The sequence below is a fragment of the Sander lucioperca genome, chromosome 2, assembly GCF_008315115.2.
Source record: "Sander lucioperca isolate FBNREF2018 chromosome 2, SLUC_FBN_1.2, whole genome shotgun sequence".
NCBI classification, from domain to species: domain Eukaryota; kingdom Metazoa; phylum Chordata; class Actinopteri; order Perciformes; family Percidae; genus Sander; species Sander lucioperca.
Genome location: NC_050174.1, coordinates 2878570 through 2902461, shown reverse-complemented (window position 1 = coordinate 2902461; position 23892 = coordinate 2878570). Strand labels below are relative to the sequence as shown.

The following is a 23892-nucleotide window of genomic DNA, read 5'->3' as shown; positions in this document are numbered from 1 at the left end:
CTAATTATCACTGACCGAGGGCATCTTATATGTTTGGGCAAGTAGCATACAATTACAGGTTTTTTTGACTGCTGAATAATTTAATGTAGGTCTACATCTTCTTTGTCAATTCAGTTTATGCTGTTATGATATAAAACAAAAAATCAAGATTATCCCTATGAGCGTATCCGAGGAGCCTGAAGGTAGCATAGCTTCTCCCTAACCATGCCCCCTGCGCCATAAATGGGCGGCGCCTGAGCAATGAGGTAATCGGGGTAAACAGTAAAGATGGCGACGTCTGTAGCCGGAGAGGGGCAACAAAGTCTAAATTGGATTATTTCTGACCATCAAACTAAAAAACTGACCGACCTGCCGACCGAGTTACTCGAACACATCCTTTGCTTCCCTGTCCTCAAACATCTCGACATTTGTAACGTTTCCTGCTGCTGCAAGCGGCTACACGACGTCTGCCATGGAAGGGGGAAGGTCTGGGGACACCAGTACAAACTCAGGTGCTACGTTTTATTGTGGTATTTCGTTGGAGGTTTGGCTTTGGTGGCTTTTCACCACTATCTCCCTGTCCTTTATTATGTGTCTTGTTGAGAGCCCTAAATCGCCCATTGTCTGCTTAAAGGTGGGTTCTTTCATTGCGGACTAAGGCAGCTGTCAGCCATTGACGTTTTGCTGATGCACCAAATTCATCATCCCGCCAGGCCAGTCGCAAGCTTCTACTCTGCAGACAACTATGAAGCTTGTAAATCTTATTCGTTATAATAGTTCACAAGTTGAAAGTTATACTCCATTATCCAGAACTGCCGAAAGTGAATTTGTGTGACCTTGAATGTTACATGCAGCAGCCTGTGAATTGCAGGAAAGTGCAGCTAATGTCAAAGGCCTCCTGATTTATAGGTTGTTAGTCTCCTGATGGCTTTCCTATGGGCAAATAGAAAACCACGTCTGCTGCAGGATGATAACTGATTTCATAGACATTGCCTTTAGTGCTTCAGGCAATATGCTGCTAAACATATTCTGAGCGTGCCCAATAGTGTCACTGAAATAACAATTGTACTGCCTCCATCAACAGATGGCCAAGACTGCAGAGGTTTTACCGTCAGAATGAGTGCTGTGACTGGCTCAGAGAATACAAAACACGCCATCGAGTTGGTATACAAATACGAGGGACAGTGGAATCAATCTCAAAGAGATTCTTCACAGAAGTCGTAAGTAATCAAGACTGCATCATCATGATTATTATGTTGTTACAGTAGACTTGTTTAGGTACATTAAATAGATGTAAATAAAGTAAACAATAGTCAAGTTTTAAGAAAAAATTCTTCACACATGCACCATTTGAGTTAAACAAATATTATTTGTCTCTGTAAATTGGCAGGCCTTTTGTGGGTGTGTGTGGTCGGTGTGTGGGCGCATGTTTGTCCAAGAAAATGTAAGCTTTCTATGTTCCAAACTAACCCAGAGATCTGTATCTCAGCCCTGCGTTGGCCAGGTGCTGGGAGACAGCTTTGCAGAGATCGAGTCACTTGGGATGCCAGAGCACTTCTGTGAAGATGAGCTCCTCTTCATACTCAACTCTGACAAGAGGTGAGAGCAACGGTGTGCACACAGCAAAACCTTAACACTTGCCTCTAACCACAGGCTGCATTTTGCAATCATGAATGGGTTTGGGAGTTGATCTTGTTAATCCTGATTATGAAAGGTCTTGTTGTGTTGCATACTCATGCCCTTTACACCATTAATGTGTCTCTCTTCCGTTGTGCGCCCATCATTAGGAAAAGCTTGACCTTGAAGTACTATGCAAAGAAAATCCTTTACTTCCTGAGACAACAGAACATCCTGAGGAGTTTGAAGACCTTCCTGGAGCAGCCTGCAGAGCAGCAGTCAGCTTTAGAGGGTGAGGCATGAATACATGTCAAACAACTCAAGTTGCTCTGTTTAGCTTAGACATCTATGTATGTATGTCTTTGTTATTTCGTGTTAATATAACTGCTTCAGACGTCAGCGTTTCTTTAGTCTTGTTGATGCAAGCAAGCACTACATTGTGCATTCCCTCTCTTGGTCTTGTCTGCCTCTCTAGGTGCTATACTGGTGGATCAGTATTGTAACCCACTGGCTGATATAACACTGAACAACATATCAGCCCAGCTGGATGAGATTGCAGAGAAAGTGAAGAAGATGCTCAGAATCAAGAATCCCTCTCACCCCAGCCTGCGTATCACTCAAGGTGGGCTTTAAAACTAGCAAAACTCAAAATGAAAACTTATGTTTTTGTTATTGTTTTCTCATGTCCTTTCCCTCAGTTTTTTCCCAAAATACAAACTCCAATTCAAATGAAGCTGGGACAGGGGCAACAAAAGACTGGGAAAGTTGAGAAATGCTCAAAAAACACCTGTTTTGAAAGGAGCATCCCCACAAGACTCAGTCGTTTACAAGCAAGGATGTGGGCGAGGTTCACCACTTTGAACAACTACATAAGCATATAGTCCAATAGTTTAAGAACAACATTTCTCAATGTACAATTGCAAAGAATTTAGGGATTTCATCATCTACAGTCCATAATATCATCAAAAGATTCAGAATATGGAGAAATCTCTGTACGTAAGCGGCAAGGCTGAAAACCAACATTGAATACCTGTGACCTTCGATCCCTCAGACGGCACTGCATTAAAAACCGACATCATTATGTAAAGGATATTACCACGTGGGCTCAGGAACACTTCGGAAAACCATTGTCAGTTAACACAGTTCGTCTTTACATCTACAAGTGCAAGTTAAAACTCTACCATGCAAAGCGAAAGCCATATATCAACAACACCCAGAAATGCCGCTGGCTTCTCTGGGCCTGAGCTCATCTGAGATGGACTGACACAAACTAGAAAAGTGTGCTGTGGTCTGATGAGTCAACATTTGAAATAGTTTTTGGAAATCATGGACGTCATGTCCTCCGGGCCAAAAAGGACAAGGACCATCCAGATTGTTATCAGCACAAAGTTCAAAATCCAGCATCTGTGATGGTATGGGGGTGTGTTAGTGCCCATGGCATGGGTAACTTGCACATATGTGAAGGCACCATTAATGCTGAAAGGTACATACAGGTTTTGGAGCAACATATGCTGCCATCCAAGCAACATCTTTTTCAGGGACATACCTGCTTATTTCAGCAAGACAATGCCAAGCCACATTCTGCACTCTTTTACAACAGCGTGGCTTCGTAGTAAAAGAGTGCAGTCCAGACCTGTCTTTCGTTGAAAATTTGTGGCCAGTATGAAGCGCAAAATACGACAACGGAGATCCTGGACTGAAGAATTCCACCTAGAAAGCTTCAACAATTAGTGTCCTCAGTTCCCAAACGCTTGAGTGTTGTTAAAAGGAAAGGTGATGTAACACAGTGTTTTTTTTGTTTTTGTTTTTTAAATATCAATACCAGTATATCTGGGCAAATATGTCAGCTGGATAAGATCCATCTTTTTCCCTTTCAGCCAAAGTTCTTATGAAGTTTAATTTCTTGTTTATGACCTAGGTGACTGTTTTGTCGTAGAGGACTTAGAGCTCCAGAGGCAGGTGGTGTGTGCCCTAAACTCTGTATTGTATGAGCAGCTTCAGTACAAAGGCAATGAGTTTGACTTCTACAACCCTCTCAACTCGTACATCCACCAGGTACAGCCTTGATGTGTTTTTTAAGTAACAAGCTTTTCAATAATTTAACTATTTTAATTTTAGAATATTTTTACTTTCATTTGACTGACTATGCCTTTTTTTTAGGTGCTACTACGCCGTACAGGTATTCCCATAAGCCTCTCTGTCCTCTACATGACATTAGCCCGGAATTTGGGGGTTCAGGTGGAACCGGTCAACTTTCCCAATCACTTCCTTCTGCGCTGGTGCCAAAAACAAAGAGGGTACGGTTTGAAATGAATGAATGTTTAATAGCTTTCAAATTCCTCTAAACGTTTTAAGGGTATAGCTGACATTCACACACACACACATTCACATTCAGTCACATTCAACTCATTTGACTGTTTTCCTTTATTCACATCCATTTGATACATTTAAAACTTGTATAAAACTTCAAAGTTGTATAAATTGGTAATAATCAGAGAACTATGCACTGACCTAGTCTCCCACACAACTAGAGAGATAGAGAAAGCGCTGTCATCGGTCATTACACATTGCATTGTGTCCTGTTATCAATCTGTAGCAAGTGCAACCGCACTGATATCTTGGCTCCTCCCTCATAGGATTGTGTTTGGGTTAGGTTTCATTAAATCTGATTCTGCGTGTCAATTTCCATCCTTATCAAACCCAGGTTCCCATTGTGGTCATGTTTGTGTATGAAAAGAAACCAGAATATGTTTGGAGCATAATCCATCTTGTTTTATAGTAGATTTTGGGTGCCATAAACAAAAACAATTTCAACATTTTGAGTGTTTTTTTTTTTTTTTTCTTTTTTTGGTAAAATGGTAGATTAGAGAATATTGGATTTTACTTTGTATTGCCGTGGACAAGTTGAATGTGCTGTTTTACTTGAATTGGATGTACTCCAAAGCAGTGCACGATTGCACTACACAGTACACACACGCACACACACACTACACAGCAGTAAACTCCACACTGCAATCATGATTTTTACTGTATCACTACTGTCTTTTATAAAACCTTGCCATGCTTTTGAGAATTTGCTCCAGTCCACTATATTGGAAATACTGCTTATATACATTGATGGTTTATTGATTTATTAAGATACAATTTGTGATGGATGTCTGTGAAATGTATCTACCTTCTTAGATGTATTACTAGTATTATTTTGCCCCTGCAGGAGTGAGGACATCTATGACTATGTCTACATTGATGCCTTTGGTAAAGGCAAACAGCTGACAGCCAAGGAGTGTGAGTACCTCATTGGCCACCAGGTGACGGCAGATTACTACAGTGCCATCAGCACCACCGAGGTGCTGCTCAGGATGGTGGGAAACCTGCTTAACATCGGTAAAAGAGGGTAAGAGAAACTGAACACCTGACTGACACTGCTGAATCTCTTCTGCAGGAGAGATGGCTTGGTGGAGGATCGATGAGGCATGGGATGTTGTGGAATGTTGTCTAAAAATGGAATAAATAATTTGAACGCAGTTAATGGTTGCTAGAATAAATAGATGTAATTTTTACTTGACCTGCACTGTGTGGTTTCTTTCAGGGAGGGCAATGAGAAATCCTACCAGCTGCTGAGAGACTCTCTGGACCTCTACCTCACTATTAACCCAGATAATGTGCAGTACCTGCTGCTGCAGGCACGCCTCTACTTCCACCTGGGCATCTGGCCAGAAAAGGTCAGGACACACAACCTGATGTTTTCTAATGCTTTCTAATATAATTCAATTCATAAAGTGTTCACTATTATTCAGTTTGAAGCACTTACCATATAGCCCATAGAATTTCACCTAACCGCATTGTCCATTGATGTTTTTCCTCTGTCCAAGGTGCTAGACATCCTGCAGCACATTCAGGCATTGGATCCCTCCCAGCACGGGGCAGTGGGTTACCTCGTACAGCACACGCTGGAGCACATCCAGCACAAGAAGCATCCTGTTACACCTGAGGTGAAGAAGCGCAGCGTTTCTGAACACCTGGAGGTCCAGTATTCGGTCGGCCTCATCATGAAACACAAAAGGTGGGTCACATGAATATGTAGCACCGCAATCCTTCTCTGTTAACACGTCTCTTTGCAATTTTCTTATAGTGTGTCTGTCCTGTTCCATCTATTCCGACAGGTCAGGATATAACTGTGTGATCTACGGCTGGGACCCAAAGTGCACCATGAGTCAGGAGTGGATCACCACCATGAGGGTCCACCAGCTGTCCAATGGGGCCAACCAGCCGTTCTACAACGTCCTCGTACAGGACGGAACATGTCGCTATGCAGCGCAGGGTATGAACCATTTACACCAGTATGGTGTTAAAATAATATCCTCATGGTGAACATATGTTTGCAGGTTGTGTGATAATGAAATTAAAAAAGGAAATACATCATAGATATGTATATACTGTATGTTTGATAAATGCTCTTGGGAAGACCTGTATCATTGCTACTAATAAATCAAACTGAAGGGCTAAATGCAGAAAGATAAATTCATGATTTGCTAAAATCACAAGGCGTAGCAAGAATGCATTTATGAGGCCAAAGATGCTGAGAACTACCACTCTAATGGTGCAAGCATACTTTGTGCACATAGTATTTGCTGGTTATTTGGGAGAACATTTCAAATGTAATGTACGCTATCAATGCAGCAGCTCAACTTCATGTCAAATAATTACCGTCTCTTTAATTTCATTTGCAGGAATGGTATATAATTGGAACATATATCCAACTGATGTCATCTGTCATGTTATCTACTGAAAACACATAAAAAGGAAACTGCTAGTTGATAAGACGAGAGGAAGTCAGCGCCACAAACAATGTCCTACTCAAGTTCTCATACAAGCATGTAGACAAACTACTACATGGGGAAATTAAGCTTAATATATTCTAACTCCAGGTGGAGTAAAAATGAATCCCTGTCTGTACTTCCAAATTGGTAGGTCCTTTTTTGGACATGATAGGTGATAGAAACTTCACGCTTAACTTATTAAAGCCCATAATATATTAATACTTAATGTCGTATTAGTAGTGTTTATGTGAAGCTCATACTGTATATGTTGATCCAGAAGTATTGACTATTAATAATGCATTAGTCAGTAGTATTTTACATCACCCTTCTTTGTGACTTATACCTTTTCCCCACAGAAAGCTCCTCCCTAATAGGCTCGCTCATATGTTCCGTTGTGCTTACCTGCTCACTCTGCTGTTCAGTCTGCTGATGATGCTGCTGCTACACAGCTTGTATTGTTGTATATGTGTTATCTTTGCCTTCTTCACCACCTCAACATTCACACACACACACTGTTCTCTACAAACCCTGAAGGGAATTTGTATTGATCAGTCCCTGTGCTCTCATCTGCTATCCTATCTGCTTTGCAGGAAGTGAGAAGACATGAAGCTGTGATGACAAAATAAATTACAATTGACATTTTCTTGATAACTCTCATATCAAAATATTTAGTTTATCTGGTTAGTATGTATATTAGTAATGGTGGGGACTGTTTTGTATGGATACTTCACCTCCACTTGAACTTTTTTATACAATGTAGGTTACCTTTTATGTAAATTATCAGAATGTCACAATTTTCCATTGTTGTTCCTCAGAGAACCTGGAGCCCCACTCGGCCCCCCTGGAGATCGGCCACCCAGAGGTGGGACGTTACTTCTCGGAGTTTGCCGACACCCACTATTTTGCCAACGAAGAACTGCAGACACGATACCCAGAGGACATGGTTGAAACGTTGTGTACAGTGCAGGAGCTTTACCACAGACTGACACCTGGTACTGGGAACCAGGACCAGGCTCTTGCCACAGACCAAAACAACCACCGAGCCATGCCCATGTAGCAAAGTTGCTGTGTCCAACTACCTGCTGAATGGGGCTAACCAATTACTGGTCACCCATTCTCAATTTACAATCCACTTATAGCTGTTGCTTTGTTGCCAATATTGACATGTGTAATGGAGAGGTTTACAGCCAGTATACAGTATTTTCAGAAACTGAGGATTTGGTGTAACAAGAAATGATTCACAATAGTTTTATACCACATTCAGGTTACCGTGCAGGAATGGAAATATTTATTTGAACATTTCCATGTCTGGAAAAGTGTTAAAAGAGACCACAAAGTCTTGAAACATTGTATATACTGTTTTGATCCCCGCATCTAAATACTACAGTCTACAGTGAAAACAAAGACTATAAAGGGATATGGCCTAGTTTAGGGTCATTATCCAGGATACAAGATCCTCAAATCCAGTCACGAAGAAAAAGGAAAGAGGCATGGAAACCCAAAATAGCGCCAAAGTAGACACCTTGAGGAAAAGGGATGTAGACTTGAAGTACACAGTTAAGTGGATGAGTAAGTTCAGGATGGGTATCCCAGGTACTGTAAATCTTCTTCTACCTAGAACCAAGGAATGCTCCTTTACCCAGAGCTCCCTGCACCCAACACCAGTCAAATATAAGCCCCCAGCATTTAGTCCAAGCCCTAAGTTACAGTGCCACACAAAAGACTATAAAGAAGATACTTTGTAAATGAACTTCTACTTTTAATTCCCCATCTTTTATCACTTTCATGCACTTAACGAAAGTTTAACTTTCAAATTTGTAGATCACCTTGTTTGTTTCCCTGTATATTTACAAGTCAAACATGTAGGATGTCATGACTCATCAATGTTGTTGAGGTGTTAATGGAAAAACAAAAGAAGAATCAATATGGACACCACTGACTTGAAACAAAAATGACACTGAGCTTTGAGGAAACTACAAAAAAATAAAGCGGTTCAAGTTTTTTTTTCTAGCTTCTCTCTGGTTTATTTTACTGAGCTAAGTTGAGCATTTCTTAACTAATGTAATGCCCAACACTAATCACGATTTACTGCAGAAAACTGAAGAGAAACCGGAAGACAGCAGGTCATTTATCCACAGGATGCATGGATTTAGGACCTTGAGGACGCCAGATGTTTCCAGGACGCCAGCAGTAGCCTATAGTTGCACTGACCCGCCGAAAGCATCGCGATAAATCAGCGGCAGCACAGAAAAGTTGAGCAAGTTGAGCTAGTCGAACCAGATTATGCGCCCTGACGCACCCGAGGAGCAACAGAGATGGGAGCTTTGCAGACGCGCACCGAGCATTACCAGGATCTGACGGATAAAACTGGATGTAAGTAGGAAAAAACCCATTAGGAACTCCTTTTTTTCTAGAAACCATATAGGCTACCTGCTGATCCAGTGAAGCCTACGGCGTTGTTATTAAATCGTTCAGTTTAAAGGTGCCAAAGTGGGTTGGCGGTCGTCAAGGAACTGAAAGATGATACAGATGACAGAACACATTGAAACCTGATCCTCTTACCAGATCATTAAGCTATGTGAAATGCCAACAATTGAACAAATACACCTTAATGCAGTGATGTCGTTTTAAATGTAACAATTTATTTAGCGCCGGTTTTTAGTAATAAACCATAAACTGGAACGCAGCGACATTTTCAGTAAACTACACAAACAATCCACTCCGATTTAACTATTTAGCTTTTTACTATTTTTGTATCTGCATTTATGTGCGTTGATAATTCTTTACTTTGCATGCAGTGCTATGGGTTAATTTGAACACCTTGTTTGTTGTCCTAAAGCCACTCTTCCTCCCGTATGAGGAAGGCAAAGTTCAACGAATGAAACAAAAAGCAGACAGAGAAGCAGAAGTGTGTAGATATATGTTGGGAAGGGGCAGGATCTTGATGTGAAACTTGTGCATGCAGAGTTTGAGTACAAGGAACAGGGTTTGAATCACACACTGAGCCCAACCTTTTTTGAAACAGTATGGTTGGTTGAGAATTTGAACTATTTTATCACCTTCATTTCCTCAAGGTGGGGCTTTAACCCATTTCTCTCTGGACTCAGTGGGGGATTTGTATGTCCTTGACAATGACACTAATATGCATATTGGTAGAGCACAAGCCACATATTCTGTTGTTGTGTTCTTTTATATTTGCCTAATTGGTCCATGTTATTGTAAGTAATTGTGTGTTGATCCTGCACATGTAACAGACTTGTTTCTGCATGAGGCTGTAGTCTGTCTCTGCATATTCTGCACCCCATACTAAGCAGCTACAGTTGATACTGCACACAATTCACTGAGCAGCCTCGGGGAAAGGGGAGGGACAAAAGGTCAAAATTAGCAAGTGTTTACCGAAACAATTGAAAACGCCAAACCTATCTTGATATGGGTACAGGCAGAGCCAGATTATGGTGTGTCAAGGAACTATTTGAAATGTCATGAAAAGACAATCCCAGTGGAACACGGTTTGTTTGCTTTTCCATTAAACTGATAGTAGAGCTGCACGCCAGTTTAAGTAAATATCTCACTGTTTAATCATAATCCACTATATTACAATTTAATAGAAAATCAAAAACCATTCAATAAGAATAATCAGTAACACTTTACTTGAAAGTATCTACGTAAGAGTGACTTGACACTGTCATGACACATGAACCCTAACCCTAACTTGTCATGACAAAAAACAAATGGCACTTAATGACAGAAGCGTTATGTCATAAACATTTATGACTTGTGTATAATGTTTATGACACGTTCATGACAGTGTCATGTCACTCTTATGTAGATACTTCAAGTAAAGTGTAACCAAATAATCTATTGTTTCTTATCATGTTGGATGGTGTTAAAAAACAATTGAAGAAATGCAGGGCGCTTGTTGATGGGTATGGAATAATTATGGGTGTATTGTTGACATACTTTCTGTTGGTGTTTGCTTCTTTCAGTTTCACTGGAGCAGATTGAAAACCTTCACAAAAGATTCCAGCGGCTGAGTGATAATGAAGAGACAATAAGGTAAACGTTTGTTGTTGTTTTTTAAACCTGCACATGTGGCAAAGCCCTGCTAGTCAGCTGCATTTGGTTTAAATGGAAACCATTCATCTTTTGCAGTCACCACTAAAGATGAAATACCACCTGCATGGTTGCTAAAGTGATGGATTGTGGGAATTTTCTGGCACAGAAGCAAATAAGCAACATATTTTAATTTCATTTTCATTTTTCATTTATTAAACAGGAAAGGAATAAAAAGTAACATTAACTTAGAGTTTAAAATGGGCCTGACTCAGTTTAAAAACTGGTTTCCAGCAGGTTCCTGTTCACACACACAGGCTTAACTAATGCAAACACAGAAACATTACTCAAATACAATATGTCGATGCATCAGGCATGCAGAGCTGACATGTACAGTACTATAAACACACAGTCATTAATGTATAAACGCACAAAACTGCCAAAGTGGCATGTCAGTAGTAATGGATGACAAGATACTTCACTTTAAAAAGAGAGGGGGAATAAATGTTGTCCATAGCAGATATTTCTTCAGACAGTTAACCCTCAGACAGTTACTGTTCAGGTTACTTCCCATAAATAATAGTCAGTTGTTGCAGCATGCTGCACTAAAGTATGTTTTCTAATTTTTTTATCATGATGGACTTTCTCTTGTCGCACTGCAGTAGAAAACACTTGGACAGCATACCATCCCTTGACAACAACCCAATCAAAAAGCAAATTATTGAAGCATTCTTCGATAAAAGGTGAGTACAGCCAAATTCCACCCCACTCTGTGTCCACCCTATGGCTGATGGCCATGTGAACTGATATATTCTTACTACTATCATCATTTTTTTGAATACATTCAAAGCACTTTCAAAACCAAACCCTATTATATGATCTGTGAAAAGTAAACATTTTCTGACATATAAAATGATCAAAGGCCAGTTTGTCCAAGCAATGACATTTCTCAACTTACTTTTTAAATTTGAAATCTAAGATATCGGCTCTTTTATCAGCTCTAGATATGATGTAGGTTTCTTCCTGTCCACAGCTGTGTAAACACAAGCTGTAAAAGTAGCAATGGAATTCTCTTTTATGTTTTTTGTGTGTTCAATTATGATTTCTTTATTCAATTAAATCCTAATTTGTACAGTTTGACATTTCGAAAAATATGCTCATTACCTTTCTTGCCAGGTCAATTGATGAGCTAACTGGTGGATGGACAGTTTTAAATTCAGAGTTTTTTTTAGGTGCATTAACCCCAGGAATGTTTAGTCTAGTTTAATCAAACTCTTGAGTGTTTAGTGCTTTACTTCTGTTTATTTAGTCAAATGATGACAATGTCATTTAAACATGAGCAGTAGAAAATACCTCTATTGCATATAGATGGCTGATAATGTAGCTTTTAGTCTTTCTCCAAGAGAAATGCGGTGTAGTTTGTGAAAACAAAATATGTAATCCATCCATTAACTAAAGGAAACAACCACTAACACAAGGCATGTGCACACTACATAACAAAATGCATTAACAAGATGTTTCATCGGGCAAATTCAAGAAATTCTTGCAAAACCAGAACACTTGTGATCATCTGCATTGAATTGGTCTATTTACAACTTGAGAAAATGCTGCTATTGGTAGTTGAAAAAAGCCAGATTGAATTTGAATTCATAATGGCTAAACTTTGGTTTCTTCTCTCTGTGATGCAGGAACCAGCATCAGGATGAGGTGGGCTCCTGCGAGGAGATTGGCTTCGAGCAGTTCCTCATGGTCATGTCCCACTTCCGCCCTCCATCCTTGAAGACAACAGAGGAGGAGAAGGAAGCTATGAGAAAAGAGAAGCTTCGCTGTAAGACACTGCTTACTTTTTAATAACAGTATTAGATACAAGCAGATATACTTGTAGATAAAGATTATCAGCTGTTAGTCTAGGACCAAAGCCTTCTCTCCTGTGTTTCCCTGTGTGTGTCTCAATAACAAAATACCAGGAAGAGAGTGCAACATTCAGTGTACAGTGTATAACAAATCGGTGATGTCAATAACTTATTTTCATCACTACCGACCATGCCACAAGGAGTGTGGTGAGGCGTAGCTGCATGTGTGAGCACCAGATCTTTCACTGCATGTCAGCTATCACATTGAGAGGCTTGTAGGTATTAATGGTTTGGCTGTGAACAGTGCCAGTACAGCAGCTTTACAACCCCAACTGTCACAAATGGAATAAGATCGTTTGTAGCCACCGAGTCGGGACCCAAATTCAGCCTCGGTTATCATTATTCCATTAGATTATAATAGGTTTGATCTATTCCAGGAGGTATTTCAGGATTTAGTAATTGGGGTGTCATCATATATTTTGATCAATAATTGAAATACTAGGGGCCCTACGTACATTTCTCGACAGGAGGCCTTGCCGTGTAGAAGGCTCTGGTAAAAATTGATGCCCACTCTAGGCTTATTTCAGTAGATACTGAACTGATATTGTACACATTCCTGAACCCATTCTTTTACTCAAATTAAAGCAGATTTACTGACACAGAATGAGGCCATTGTCTGTGGTGTTTTAAGTAAGATATAATTTGGGTATGTCCTCAGATGACTCTTGCCCAATAAAAGACTTTAGATGATATTCAAACAAGTTAAAATCCCTTTGTTTCAAGTTATGCAGTTGGGACTACTTTAACAAACCCATATGATAGTGTGCTTAGCTGTACATGAAGGACACAGGAGGCAAATAAAATGTGCGGAGTGGACCGGGCTAAGTGCAGGTGGCAGGAGGGGAAGATTAGGGGGATTAGTGCCAATTTCTGCCTTGCGGCATCCAAGCAGGTAAGTCTGGCATGCATAATAGCTACTTAGCTGAGTAATTAGTGAATAGTGGGGTGTGTCTCTAGTTGTAGCCACAGCCATTTCTCAACGTGCAAAATATCTGTAGCGGGTTGGATTGTAGTCGTCTGAGGGAGGAATTATCTATTGCTTAATTGTCTTTGTGTTTGTTCTTTAGAAATATTATGACTAAAAATAACATCATGCAATTTCAAAATAAGCCTTGTATGGTTCTAATGGGCTGTTACCAAAAACTGTGTTTTAGTGTCAATGTTTTAGATCACTAAAACCTTCTGTGGTACTACTCTATGGTAGCTGTCCTTGTTTAGCCAGTAATGCATGGGTAACACTTTACTTGAAGGTATCTACATAAGAGTGACATGACACTGTCATGACACATAAACCCTAACTCTAACCCTAACTTGTCATGACAAAAACCGAATGACACTTAATGACAGAAGCGTTATGTTATAAACATTTATGACTTGTTTATAATGTTTATGACACGTTCATGACAGTGTCATGTCACTCTTACGTAGATACCTTCAAGTAAAGTGTAACCAATGCATGAGATCAAAAAAATTATATATTTTATATTTCTGTATTTTATTTGTTGTGCAGATATTTGATGTGTCTAAAAAATATATTGGGGAAAGTGACTAAGTACATGTACTGTACACAATTTAGGGGAACTTGTACTAGATTAATTTCTTTAAATTCCATTTCAGCCTATGAGTTTATACCAAAGAAACAATTTCATCTAAACCTATAAGTAAAGGATCTGAATATTTCTTCCACTGCCAAAAATGTTTTTACTCTAGTATTTCCTTTTTTTCCTACTCAGTCTGTTGTTTTGCACTGCTCAAGACAATTAGTGTCAGGGGGGAAAAGAAGGTAGGCTTATTTGGGCTGTACTCTTACAACGTTTTTGTGTGATTTAAGAAAAGAACACAAAAGCAGTGTGTTCTCCATGGTATGACATTTTTGTTTTGTAATTATGTAAATTGTTTTATACAGTAAACATTTCATAATGGTTTAAATGGTTTGCCCTGGTGTGCAGCAGGGTGATCTCACTGCCAGCACTTTTTTTTTTTTTTTTTTTCTGGAAAAAAGACCACAAAATCCCAAAGTACAAGGGTTTTGATAAAAGAAATCATTAGCAGATGACACAACCGTGTTGGTCTGCTACAGTATCGAAGACTGATCATGGCCGGTGCTGCTTTGCTTCACACAAACCATTTATCTAAATTGTGTTTCCCGGTTGGCACCTGTTGTGTCAGAGTGCCGGTAACACTTTGCTTGAAGGTATCTACATAAGAGTGACATGACACTGTCATGAACGTGTCATAACACATGAACCCTAACCCTAACTCTCACCCTAACCCTAACCCTAACTTGTCATGACAAAAACCGAATGAAACTTAAAGGGGTGATAGAATGATTATATAGGGTATTTCACACTGTTCCTTAAGTTCTCCTAATAGGGTATACAACAACTCTCTTTCTTTCTTTCTCTCTCTCTCTCTCTCACTCACTCACTCACTCACTCACTCACTCACTAATGTATTCATGTACTCATTAATGTATTAATATCAGAGAACATGCCTGCCACACTCGCAGTTACCCAGTAACTAGACCACCAACTACCGCTGACCTGACGGAGCTCCACGACCGGCAGCATGGTGCTCTGTACCCAGCACACACTCATCTTTTCTGGGGTAACTTAATCACTAACTACCGCTTACCTGGAGCAGCACGACCGGCGGCAGCTCGCAATGAAATGTGAAAAGTATTAGCATTCTCTGTACAGCCTGGAACACTGCATTTACGACCGTGGTTCATTTTCAATATCCTTGAAAAACTTCCAAACTTTCTTCTTTTTAATTCCCCTGGAAGTGCAAAGCTCGCAGCTAAACTAGTGTCTGACATCTACTTGACCTACATTCAGAAGACCAGCTGGTCTCAGACCAGTAGTCTGTAGCTATGTAAATTGTGGGGCGTAACAAAGGTACAGACTAGAGCCAAATAAGGTACAGCCACCGAGTTGACGTCAACTATTAGCTTCGTTGGGATTCGCCCGTTTTCAGAGGCAGTTTCAAATTGTGAGATTTGCAGAGGAAAGAGGTGTCAATGAGATTTTGAGGTTCTATGTATGTCCTATTTACCCACCAAACTGTCGTTACTCAACTATGACAAGGTAAACTCGGTTTTGCATTAATGACAGAAGCATTATGTCATAAACATTTATGACTTGTGTATAATGTTTATGACACGTTCATGACAGTGTCATGTCACTCTTATGTAAATACCTTCAAGTAAAGTGTAATCGAATGTCTTTCCCACAGATTTGATTTTTTGTGGGGGGGTGACTGTAAATCAACACAGCTCTCCTTGCTGTCACAATGATAAATGTCTACCTCAGGGGTCAATTTGCATCAACATTGCCATTCAACTGATGTTCAGAAATAACATCGGCAGCACAGTCAAAATGTCGTTGAACATTGCTGAAGGAAGTAAATTGGTGTCTTTCCTTGTTAGTGCCCCAGGACATGAAGTATTGTCATGGGACTGAATCTTGTAAATGTCACTGGTAATGAAAATACTGGCATTTTAAAGGGCTTTCGTTGCCTCAGTGTGATTCTTTATACGTTTAGCAGTGGTGTTTCTGATGTGGCCTTAAGGGGACCTGCTTAGTTATTCTACTTTCTTATCTCTGCATCTTCAAACATGCCTCTAATCACAACTTCCTCCAGTCTGTTACTGAGATCCTGTCTTCTCTGACTTGATGATGGAAAGTTCCTTAGAAATCAGACTAACTTCTAAATTCTTCCATTCTGTCTTCCCAGTCCTGTTCAACATGCATGACACAGGCAATGATGGCACCATCACTCTGGTCGAGTACAGGAAGGTAAGATAACCTAACCATGCCAGCCTTTGTCTTAGGCTTGCATGTTTACGAGCATTTTTACAATACAAGTTGTCTCCAAAAAATGCATCTATTTTCAATAAATTCACTTTTGTAATGTAGTATGGGACATACATTCATTTAATCATATAAAACTGAGATTAAGGGTGTATGGAAATGTACATTATTTATTAGTCTGGAATTAATGGTAAATAGTGTCCCATCCACTGCTTTCAATTTAGACTCCACATATTGAGCTCAAATAAACCCCTGCTGCCCCCCGGTACAGTTCTCAAAATGAAAGTAAATCGAAGCAAACGTGGGTGTGGAAGTTCACTTTAAACCTGGAAAAGGCAGTTTGATTAAAACTTTGTTGAATTAAAAAAAAAATGTATTCACATCATATTTAAATTCCACAAACCATTTTTCTTTCATGCATCACAGCCAGACCTGACCATTTATTCCATCTAAACTAAACTGGATCTCATGATGAAAAAAAGAGAAGGATTTAAAATTAAACATTTAGTGCACATGAACTGTATTTACTTTCAGCAATGTGTTTTAAAGGCCCTGTACAGCCATGAATTTACTGTTTTTCTGACTGATTATATTGCTCAGGTTGAAGTATGGTGGAGCTATTCTGGAAATGACATGTCGTCACAAAACTCCATGTATTTTCAAAATTAGTAGGTTCAAGTTGTCCCACCCGAATGAGTGCAACGAAGTTATGTAACACGAGAATGAATAATGCTGTTTTTACTCCCCCATACAGTCATGAGCAGAGGTATAATCAGCAAAAATGGTAAAAACACCTGTGTGGCTGGATCATTGCGGTGCAGTAGTTTTAAATGTTCTAGATATACTAGCAGTCAGCTAGCAATACAAATACAATAACACTTTGACAGGTTTTATGTTTTGTTGTTATCTAAATGTTTACATCAATTAAATTGGACTTGCATTATGGTAGTGAAATTAAGGAATCTTGGTAAGTAGTTTGCTTCAAACTGAAGTCCAGGTGAGGTTGTATTTTAGGGCAAAAAAGAGCATTTTGCTTCCTTAAGTTGAAGTTTATTTTCTAATTGAAGGACAATGTAGCAATAGAGCAGAAATTATTCAAAAGATAAGTTAATAAAAAAAAAAAAAAAACGAGAGATGATAGGATACACGTAGGAGAAGTCCCCTGGAGAAGTTTTTAGAAACAGCTGAACTGACCATTTTAAAGCATTCTGAAACAGAATTCCCAGATCAGAGATTATCAAAGTTTTGATGGCATGCCTATTTAGGGAGCCAGATTGAGAGTCTCGCAAGAAAAGTGCACACAAAACAAAATATCTTTTCCATTTAACTTTTATATTAAACGGCCGAGCTGTCCACTGAAATCGCTATGATTAAAATATAATGCATGCATTTCCTGACACGTTTAGGAGCTGACAAAATGTTTCTGAGGGCCGCCATTGGCATGTGGGCCGCACTTGCCATGTACAATAATATGACTTTTATTTATTTTTGTACTTTTTTTTAAAAAGCATTTTAAGACATGCTATGTTATAACTTGTTTATGACATTTTAAGGACGTACTATGACCTTTTAATGACATACTGTATTATGACGTTTTATGACACACTTGTTTGTCATTTGTATGACAAACAAGACATTTGCATTTTTAATGACTTTTATGACTTTTAATGACATTCTATAATATGACCTTTTGATGACTTTTTTCACCTACTATATTATTTTTTTATGACATTGTAATGACATACTATAACATTTGTTATGACATTGTTATAGCATATTATATTGCTTTATGACATCCTATCCTATGACATTTTTATGACATACTATACTATGATCATAGTATATTATGCCATAAAAATGTCAATGTTATAATACAGTATGCCACAAAGTCATAGTAGTTTGCCATCAATACAAAAAACATTATAAAACAAAAAGTCAAAATAAAAGCCTTAGTATAGTATGTCATAAAAGCCTTTCCTCTTACTGTCATTTGGAAGTGTCAACCTCCAAATTTGCCTCATGAGGGTTTAAAGACTAACAACGTTGTTCTCATCCAAGGTAGTAGAGGAGCTTCTGTCAAAGAGTGGAGACATTGGGCAGGAAGCTGCCAAGGCGATAGCAGATGCCGCCATGTTGGAAGTGGCGAGCACAAATGTGCCCCACATGGTAATGGATCTCACCAGATCTGAACTGTTACAATACATTCTCACAGTCGCATATCTGCAGCAAAGCAACACATTCATTGTTTCTTTATCATTTCAGGACCCAGATGATTTCTATGAAGGAATTACGTTTGAGCATTTTGAACAGGTTTGCATTTTTTTTTTAAATAAAATGTTATAGTCAACCTGATCAAAAGAAATATGACTTACTTATGACGGCATTTTATTATCTGCCCACAGATTTTAAAAGGGCTTGAAATGGAGACCAGGATGTACATTCGCTTTTTGGATGTAGAGACACCAACACTGCGTTGTGGGAAATCAACCTCTTGAAGTTGTTCTTGTAAAGAAATGTTTATGTTGCTGCAGTTTTTAACAGAGCCTCTCCAGTCCTTAAATGCAATACAGCCAAACACTTGATGAACACTAATATATTTTTGGGTGGAGGAAAATAATTATAGACCTATTACCATGTAAGATTTTTATACAAATTAGACTGACAATATGGTGGAAGTCTTGTTTATTCAATTTTAAAGCAGTGTGATCCTACAAGTAGTAAGTGTCACATATTTGATATAAAAATGTGTTTCCCATCTTTTGCCACACTCCTATTCATTTTTATCAGGTTTTAAACTAACACACTACCTCTCCAGCTATTCTCCAAAACTTCATCTAACCAGCATGTAATGTGAAGAGTGCTTTGAACTTTAGTGAAAAGGTTCACGTGTTAGATAAAGTCAGTCATGCTCAGGGCTGCTCTGGCATCCAAAGAGTGAGACTGCAGGCACATACCATTCCTCTGCAGCTCCACAATACTTACAGGTTTAATTTATGTGCCTGTGAGATTCTGTGTAACCAACCACTGCCTTTGAAAATCTACTAATTTTGACCGCTGCCGAGTAAATCTAACCCTTTCCCTGAGATAAATTATTACTGATTTTGTACTGAATTGTATTAATGAAAGAAATCAATTAAAGACCGATGATAAAACCAATGCATGTGTATGATTTATTTGAATAGAAACAAATAACAAATGTACCAACAATTATCTAATTTAGTAAATGAGGTAGAATATGCCATTTTATTTTATTGCTGTAATGTTGCACAGCGGCACTGAATCAAATCCAGACAAATCCAAACAATAAAAAATTCATAAATTTGACAGTATTTGTTTCCAAGGATGTGATCCTGTGCAACATCTCTGCAGCTGAATTCAACATTGTAATTTACAAATCCCAACAATGTTACAGATAATGTACATTGAAATCTTACATTTCCAAGAAGCTTGATTTGACGAGGATGATAAAAGGAAACTGCTAATTATTAAAAGGATACAGTCTGGAGAATGAAACTGATCGAGGGTAAAAGTTTCTGTTGTCCAGTTGCAGTTTGGAAAACTGCGTGTCAGTGGGATGGATGGGAGCCAGCCAGCCTGTCGTAAGGCACCGCCAGGCCGATGTTGTAGTTGTAGCCGGATGACTCAATGTAGTCGGACCTGCAGATGGGCAGGATGTGATCCTGTGACAACGCGTCCTCGGAGAAGTCGTAATGGCAGATGACTCCCCGGTGTCTGAAGGATAAAAACATTTACAATGATCAACAACAGAGATAGCACTTGTTTTGCTTTTTGAAAAATTGTTTAAACTGGATGCTTGAGTAAGACATCAAGCAGAGGTGGATCCTTCTGAAGTTTAAACCACTGACATATCTGCTGAAGAGCAAAATCAGCTTTATCAATAGACGTGGGATTATTTAAAAATCCTGGCGTTTGTTGCATGTGCGCCTTTTGATGGTTACATGCTGCTTTGCAGGCCTAAATTAAAGAAACACAACTGAGAGGAGCGGCAGGTTGTCTGGGACATAGTGGTCCTAATTTAATTTAGAAAAGAGTCAAATTAATGACAACTAGCATGAGACAGACTTCCGGTCATCTTAACCACAATCCTGTTTGTAATAATAAGGTAATATAATTACTTTGACAATAGCAATTATAGATTACCTTTTAAAGGAATGTTCAACATTTTAGGAAATACACTTATTTGTTATCTTGCCAAGAGTAAGGTGAGAAGATTGATACCACTCTCATGCCTGCACGGTAGATTTGAAGCTACAGTCCGCTTAGCATAAAGAGTAGAAAGAGTAACACAAATACGACAATTAGTGGTTTTACAGGTGGAGTGCTGCAGTATGTATTGGCCATGACCAGTGACTAAGGATGTCACTTTGGTTTTTGTACAGATTGGTGGTTTATTGATTGTTAAGACACAATTTGTGATGGATGTCTGTGAAATGTATCTACCTTCTTAGATATATTACTAGTATTACTTTGTCCCTGCAGGAGAGAGGACATCTATGACTATGTCTACATTGATGCCTTTGGTAAAGGCAAACAGCTGACAGCCAAGGAGTGCGAGTACCTCATTGGCCACCAGGTGACGGCAGATTACTACAGTTACCACCGAGGTGCTGCTCAGGATGGTGGGAAACCTGCTTAACATCGGTAAAAGAGAGTAAGAGAAACTGAACACCTGACTGACACTGCTGAATCTCTTCTGCAGGAGAGATGACTTGGTGGAGGATTGATGAGGATTGAATGTTGTCTAAAAACGGAATAAATAATTGTAATGCAATTAATGGTTGCTAGAATAAATATATGTAATTGACTTTACCTGCACTGTGTGGTTTCTTTCAGGGAGGGCAATGAGAAATCCTACCAGCTGCTGAGAGACTCTCTGGACCTCTACCTCACTATTAACCCAGATAATGTGCAGTACCTGCTGCTGCAGGCACGCCTCTACTTCCACCTGGGCATCTGGCCAGAAAAGGTCAGGACACACAACCTGATGTTGTTTTCTAATGCTTTCTAATATAATTCATTTCATAAAGTGTTCACTATTATTCAGTTTGAAGCACTTACCATATAGCCCATAGAATTTCACCTAACCGCATTGTCCATTGATGTTTTTCCTCTGTCCAAGGTGCTAGACATCCTACAGAACATTCAGGCATTGGATCCCTCCCAGCACGGGGCAGTGGGTTACCTCGTACAGCACACGCTGGAGCACATCCAGCACAAGAAGCATCCTGTTACACCTGAGGTGAAGAAGCGCAGTGTTTCTGAACACCTGGAGGTCCAGTATTCGGTCGGCCTCATCATGAAACACAAGAGGAGGGTCACATGAATATGTAGCACCGCATTCCTTCTCTGTTGAACTACCACTCTAATGGTGCAAGCATACTTTGTGCACATAGTATTTGCTGGTTATTTGGGAGAACATTTCAAATGTAATGTACGCTATCAATGCAGCAGCTCAACTTCATGTCAAATAATTACTGTCTCTTTAATTTAATTAGCAGGAATGGTATATAATTGGAACATATAACCAACTGATGTCATCTGTCATGTTATCTACTGAAAACACATAAAAAGGAAACTGCTAGTTGATAAGATGAGAGGAAGTCAGCGCCACAAACAATGTCCTACTCAAGTTCTCATACAAGCATGTAGACAAACTACTACATGGGGAAATTAAGCTTAATATATTCTAACTCCAGGTGGAATAAAAATGAATGCCTATCTGTACTTGCACATTGGTAGGTCCCTTTTTGGACATGATAGGTGATAGGATACATATACGTATATGTTGATCCAGAAGTATTGACTATTAATAATGCATTAGTCAGTAGTATTTTACATCACCCTTCTTTGTGACTTATACCTTTTCCCCACAGAAAGCTCCTCCCTAATAGGCTCGCTCATATGTTCCGTTGTGCTTACCTGCTCACTCTGCTGTTCAGTCTGCTGATGATGCTGCTGCTACACAGCTTGTATTGTTGTATATGTTATCTTTGCCTTCTTCACCACCTCAACATTCACACACACACACACACACACACACACACACACACACACTGTTCTCTACAAACCCTGAAGGGAATTTGTATTGATCAGTCCCTGTGCTCTCATCTGCTATCCTATCTGCTTTGCAGGAAGTGAGAAGACATGAAGCTGTGATGACAAAATAAATTACAATTGACATTTTCTTGATAACTCTCATATCAAAATATTTAGTTTATCTGGTTAGTATGTATATTAGTAATGGTGGGGACTGTTTTGTATGGATACTTCACCTCCACTTGAACTTTTTTATACAATGTAGGTTACCTTTTATGTAAATTATCAGAATGTCACAATTTTCCATTGTTGTTCCTCAGAGAACCTGGAGCCCCACTCGGCCCCCCTGGAGATCGGCCACCCAGAGGTGGGACGTTACTTCTCAGAGTTTGCCGACACCCACTATTTTGCCAACGAAGAACTGCAGACACGATACCCAAAGGACATGGTTGAAACGTTGTGTACAGTGCAGGAGCTTTACCACAGACTGACACCTGGTACTGGGAACCAGGACCAGGCTCTTGCCACAGACCAAAACAACCACCGAGCCATGCCCATGTAGCAAAGTTGCTGTGTCCAACTACCTGCTGAATGGGGCTAACCAATTACTGGTCACCCATTCTCAATTTACAATCCACTTATAGCTGTTGCTTTGTTGCACATACTCAAGACCAGGACATGTGTAATGGAGAGGTTTACAGCCAGTATACAGTATTTTCAGAAACTGAGGATTTGGTGTAACAAGAAATGATTCACAATAGTTTTATACCACATTCAGGTTACCGTGCAGGAATGGAAATATTTATTTGAACATTTCCATGTCTGGAAAAGTGTTAAAAGAGACCACAAAGTCTTGAAACATTGTATATACTGTTTTGATCCCCGCATCTAAATACTACAGTCTACAGTGAAAACAAAGACTATAAAGGGATATGGCCTAGTTTAGGGTCATTATCCAGGATACAAGATCCTCAAATCCAGTCACGAAGAAAAAGGAAAGAGGCATGGAAACCCAAAATAGCGCCAAAGTAGACACCTTGAGGAAAAGGGATGTAGACTTGAAGTACACAGTTAAGTGGATGAGTAAGTTCAGGATGGGTATCCCAGGTACTGTAAATCTTCTTCTACCTAGAACCAAGGAATGCTCCTTTACCCAGAGCTCCCTGCACCCAACACCAGTCAAATATAAGCCCCCAGCATTTAGTCCAAGCCCTAAGTTACAGTGCCACACAAAAGACTATAAAGAAGATACTTTGTAAATGAACTTCTACTTTTAATTCCCCATCTTTTATCACTTTCATGCACTTAACGAAAGTTTAACTTTCAAATTTGTAGATCACCTTGTTTGTTTCCCTGTATATTTACAAGTCAAACATGTAGGATGTCATGACTCATCAATGTTGTTGAGGTGTTAATGGAAAAACAAAAGAAGAATCAGTATGGACACCACTGACTTGAAACAGAAATGACACTGAGCTTTGAGGAAACTACAAAAAAATAAAGCGGTTCAAGTTTTTTTTTCTAGCTTCTCTCTGATTTATTTTACTGAGCTAAGTTGAGCATTTCTTAACTAATGTAATGCCCAACACTAATCACGATTTACTGCAGAAAACTGAAGAGAAACCGGAAGACAGCAGGTCA

At 39.3% G+C, this 23892-nt stretch overlaps 2 protein-coding genes across 4 annotated transcripts; both read left to right on the top strand.

The window, feature by feature from the left end:
* The first annotated feature begins 223 nt into the window (after positions 1 to 223).
* On the top strand, positions 224 to 23767 carry fbxo21 (F-box protein 21). Of its 3 annotated transcripts, XR_004106014.2 has the most exons (13): positions 224 to 491; positions 1064 to 1199; positions 1469 to 1578; positions 1767 to 1888; positions 2072 to 2218; positions 3515 to 3651; positions 3757 to 3893; positions 4811 to 4990; positions 5186 to 5318; positions 5469 to 5659; positions 5760 to 5917; positions 22572 to 22900; positions 22933 to 23767. XR_004106014.2 is itself a non-coding variant. In XM_031305549.2 (12 exons), the coding sequence occupies exons 1-12, from the start codon at positions 268 to 270 to the stop codon at positions 22811 to 22813; spliced, it is 1917 nt and encodes a 638-aa protein (XP_031161409.2). In that variant the 5' UTR covers positions 224 to 267; the 3' UTR covers positions 22814 to 23767. The 3 variants fall into 3 exon arrangements, 2 of the variants coding, with proteins under 2 accessions (XP_031161409.2, XP_031161408.1); XM_031305549.2 differs by having other exon boundaries at positions 22572 to 23767; XM_031305548.2 differs by lacking the exons at positions 22572 to 22900; positions 22933 to 23767 and adding an exon at positions 7232 to 8418 and having other exon boundaries at positions 225 to 491.
* Positions 8613 to 19350, top strand: LOC116054181 (calcineurin B homologous protein 3-like). The gene is made up of 8 exons (XM_031305552.2): positions 8613 to 8789; positions 10403 to 10472; positions 11132 to 11212; positions 12158 to 12297; positions 16118 to 16179; positions 18253 to 18360; positions 18457 to 18504; positions 18597 to 19350. The coding sequence occupies exons 1-8, from the start codon at positions 8732 to 8734 to the stop codon at positions 18687 to 18689; spliced, it is 660 nt and encodes a 219-aa protein (XP_031161412.1). The 5' UTR covers positions 8613 to 8731; the 3' UTR covers positions 18690 to 19350.
* Positions 23768 to 23892: the final 125 nt, after the last annotated feature.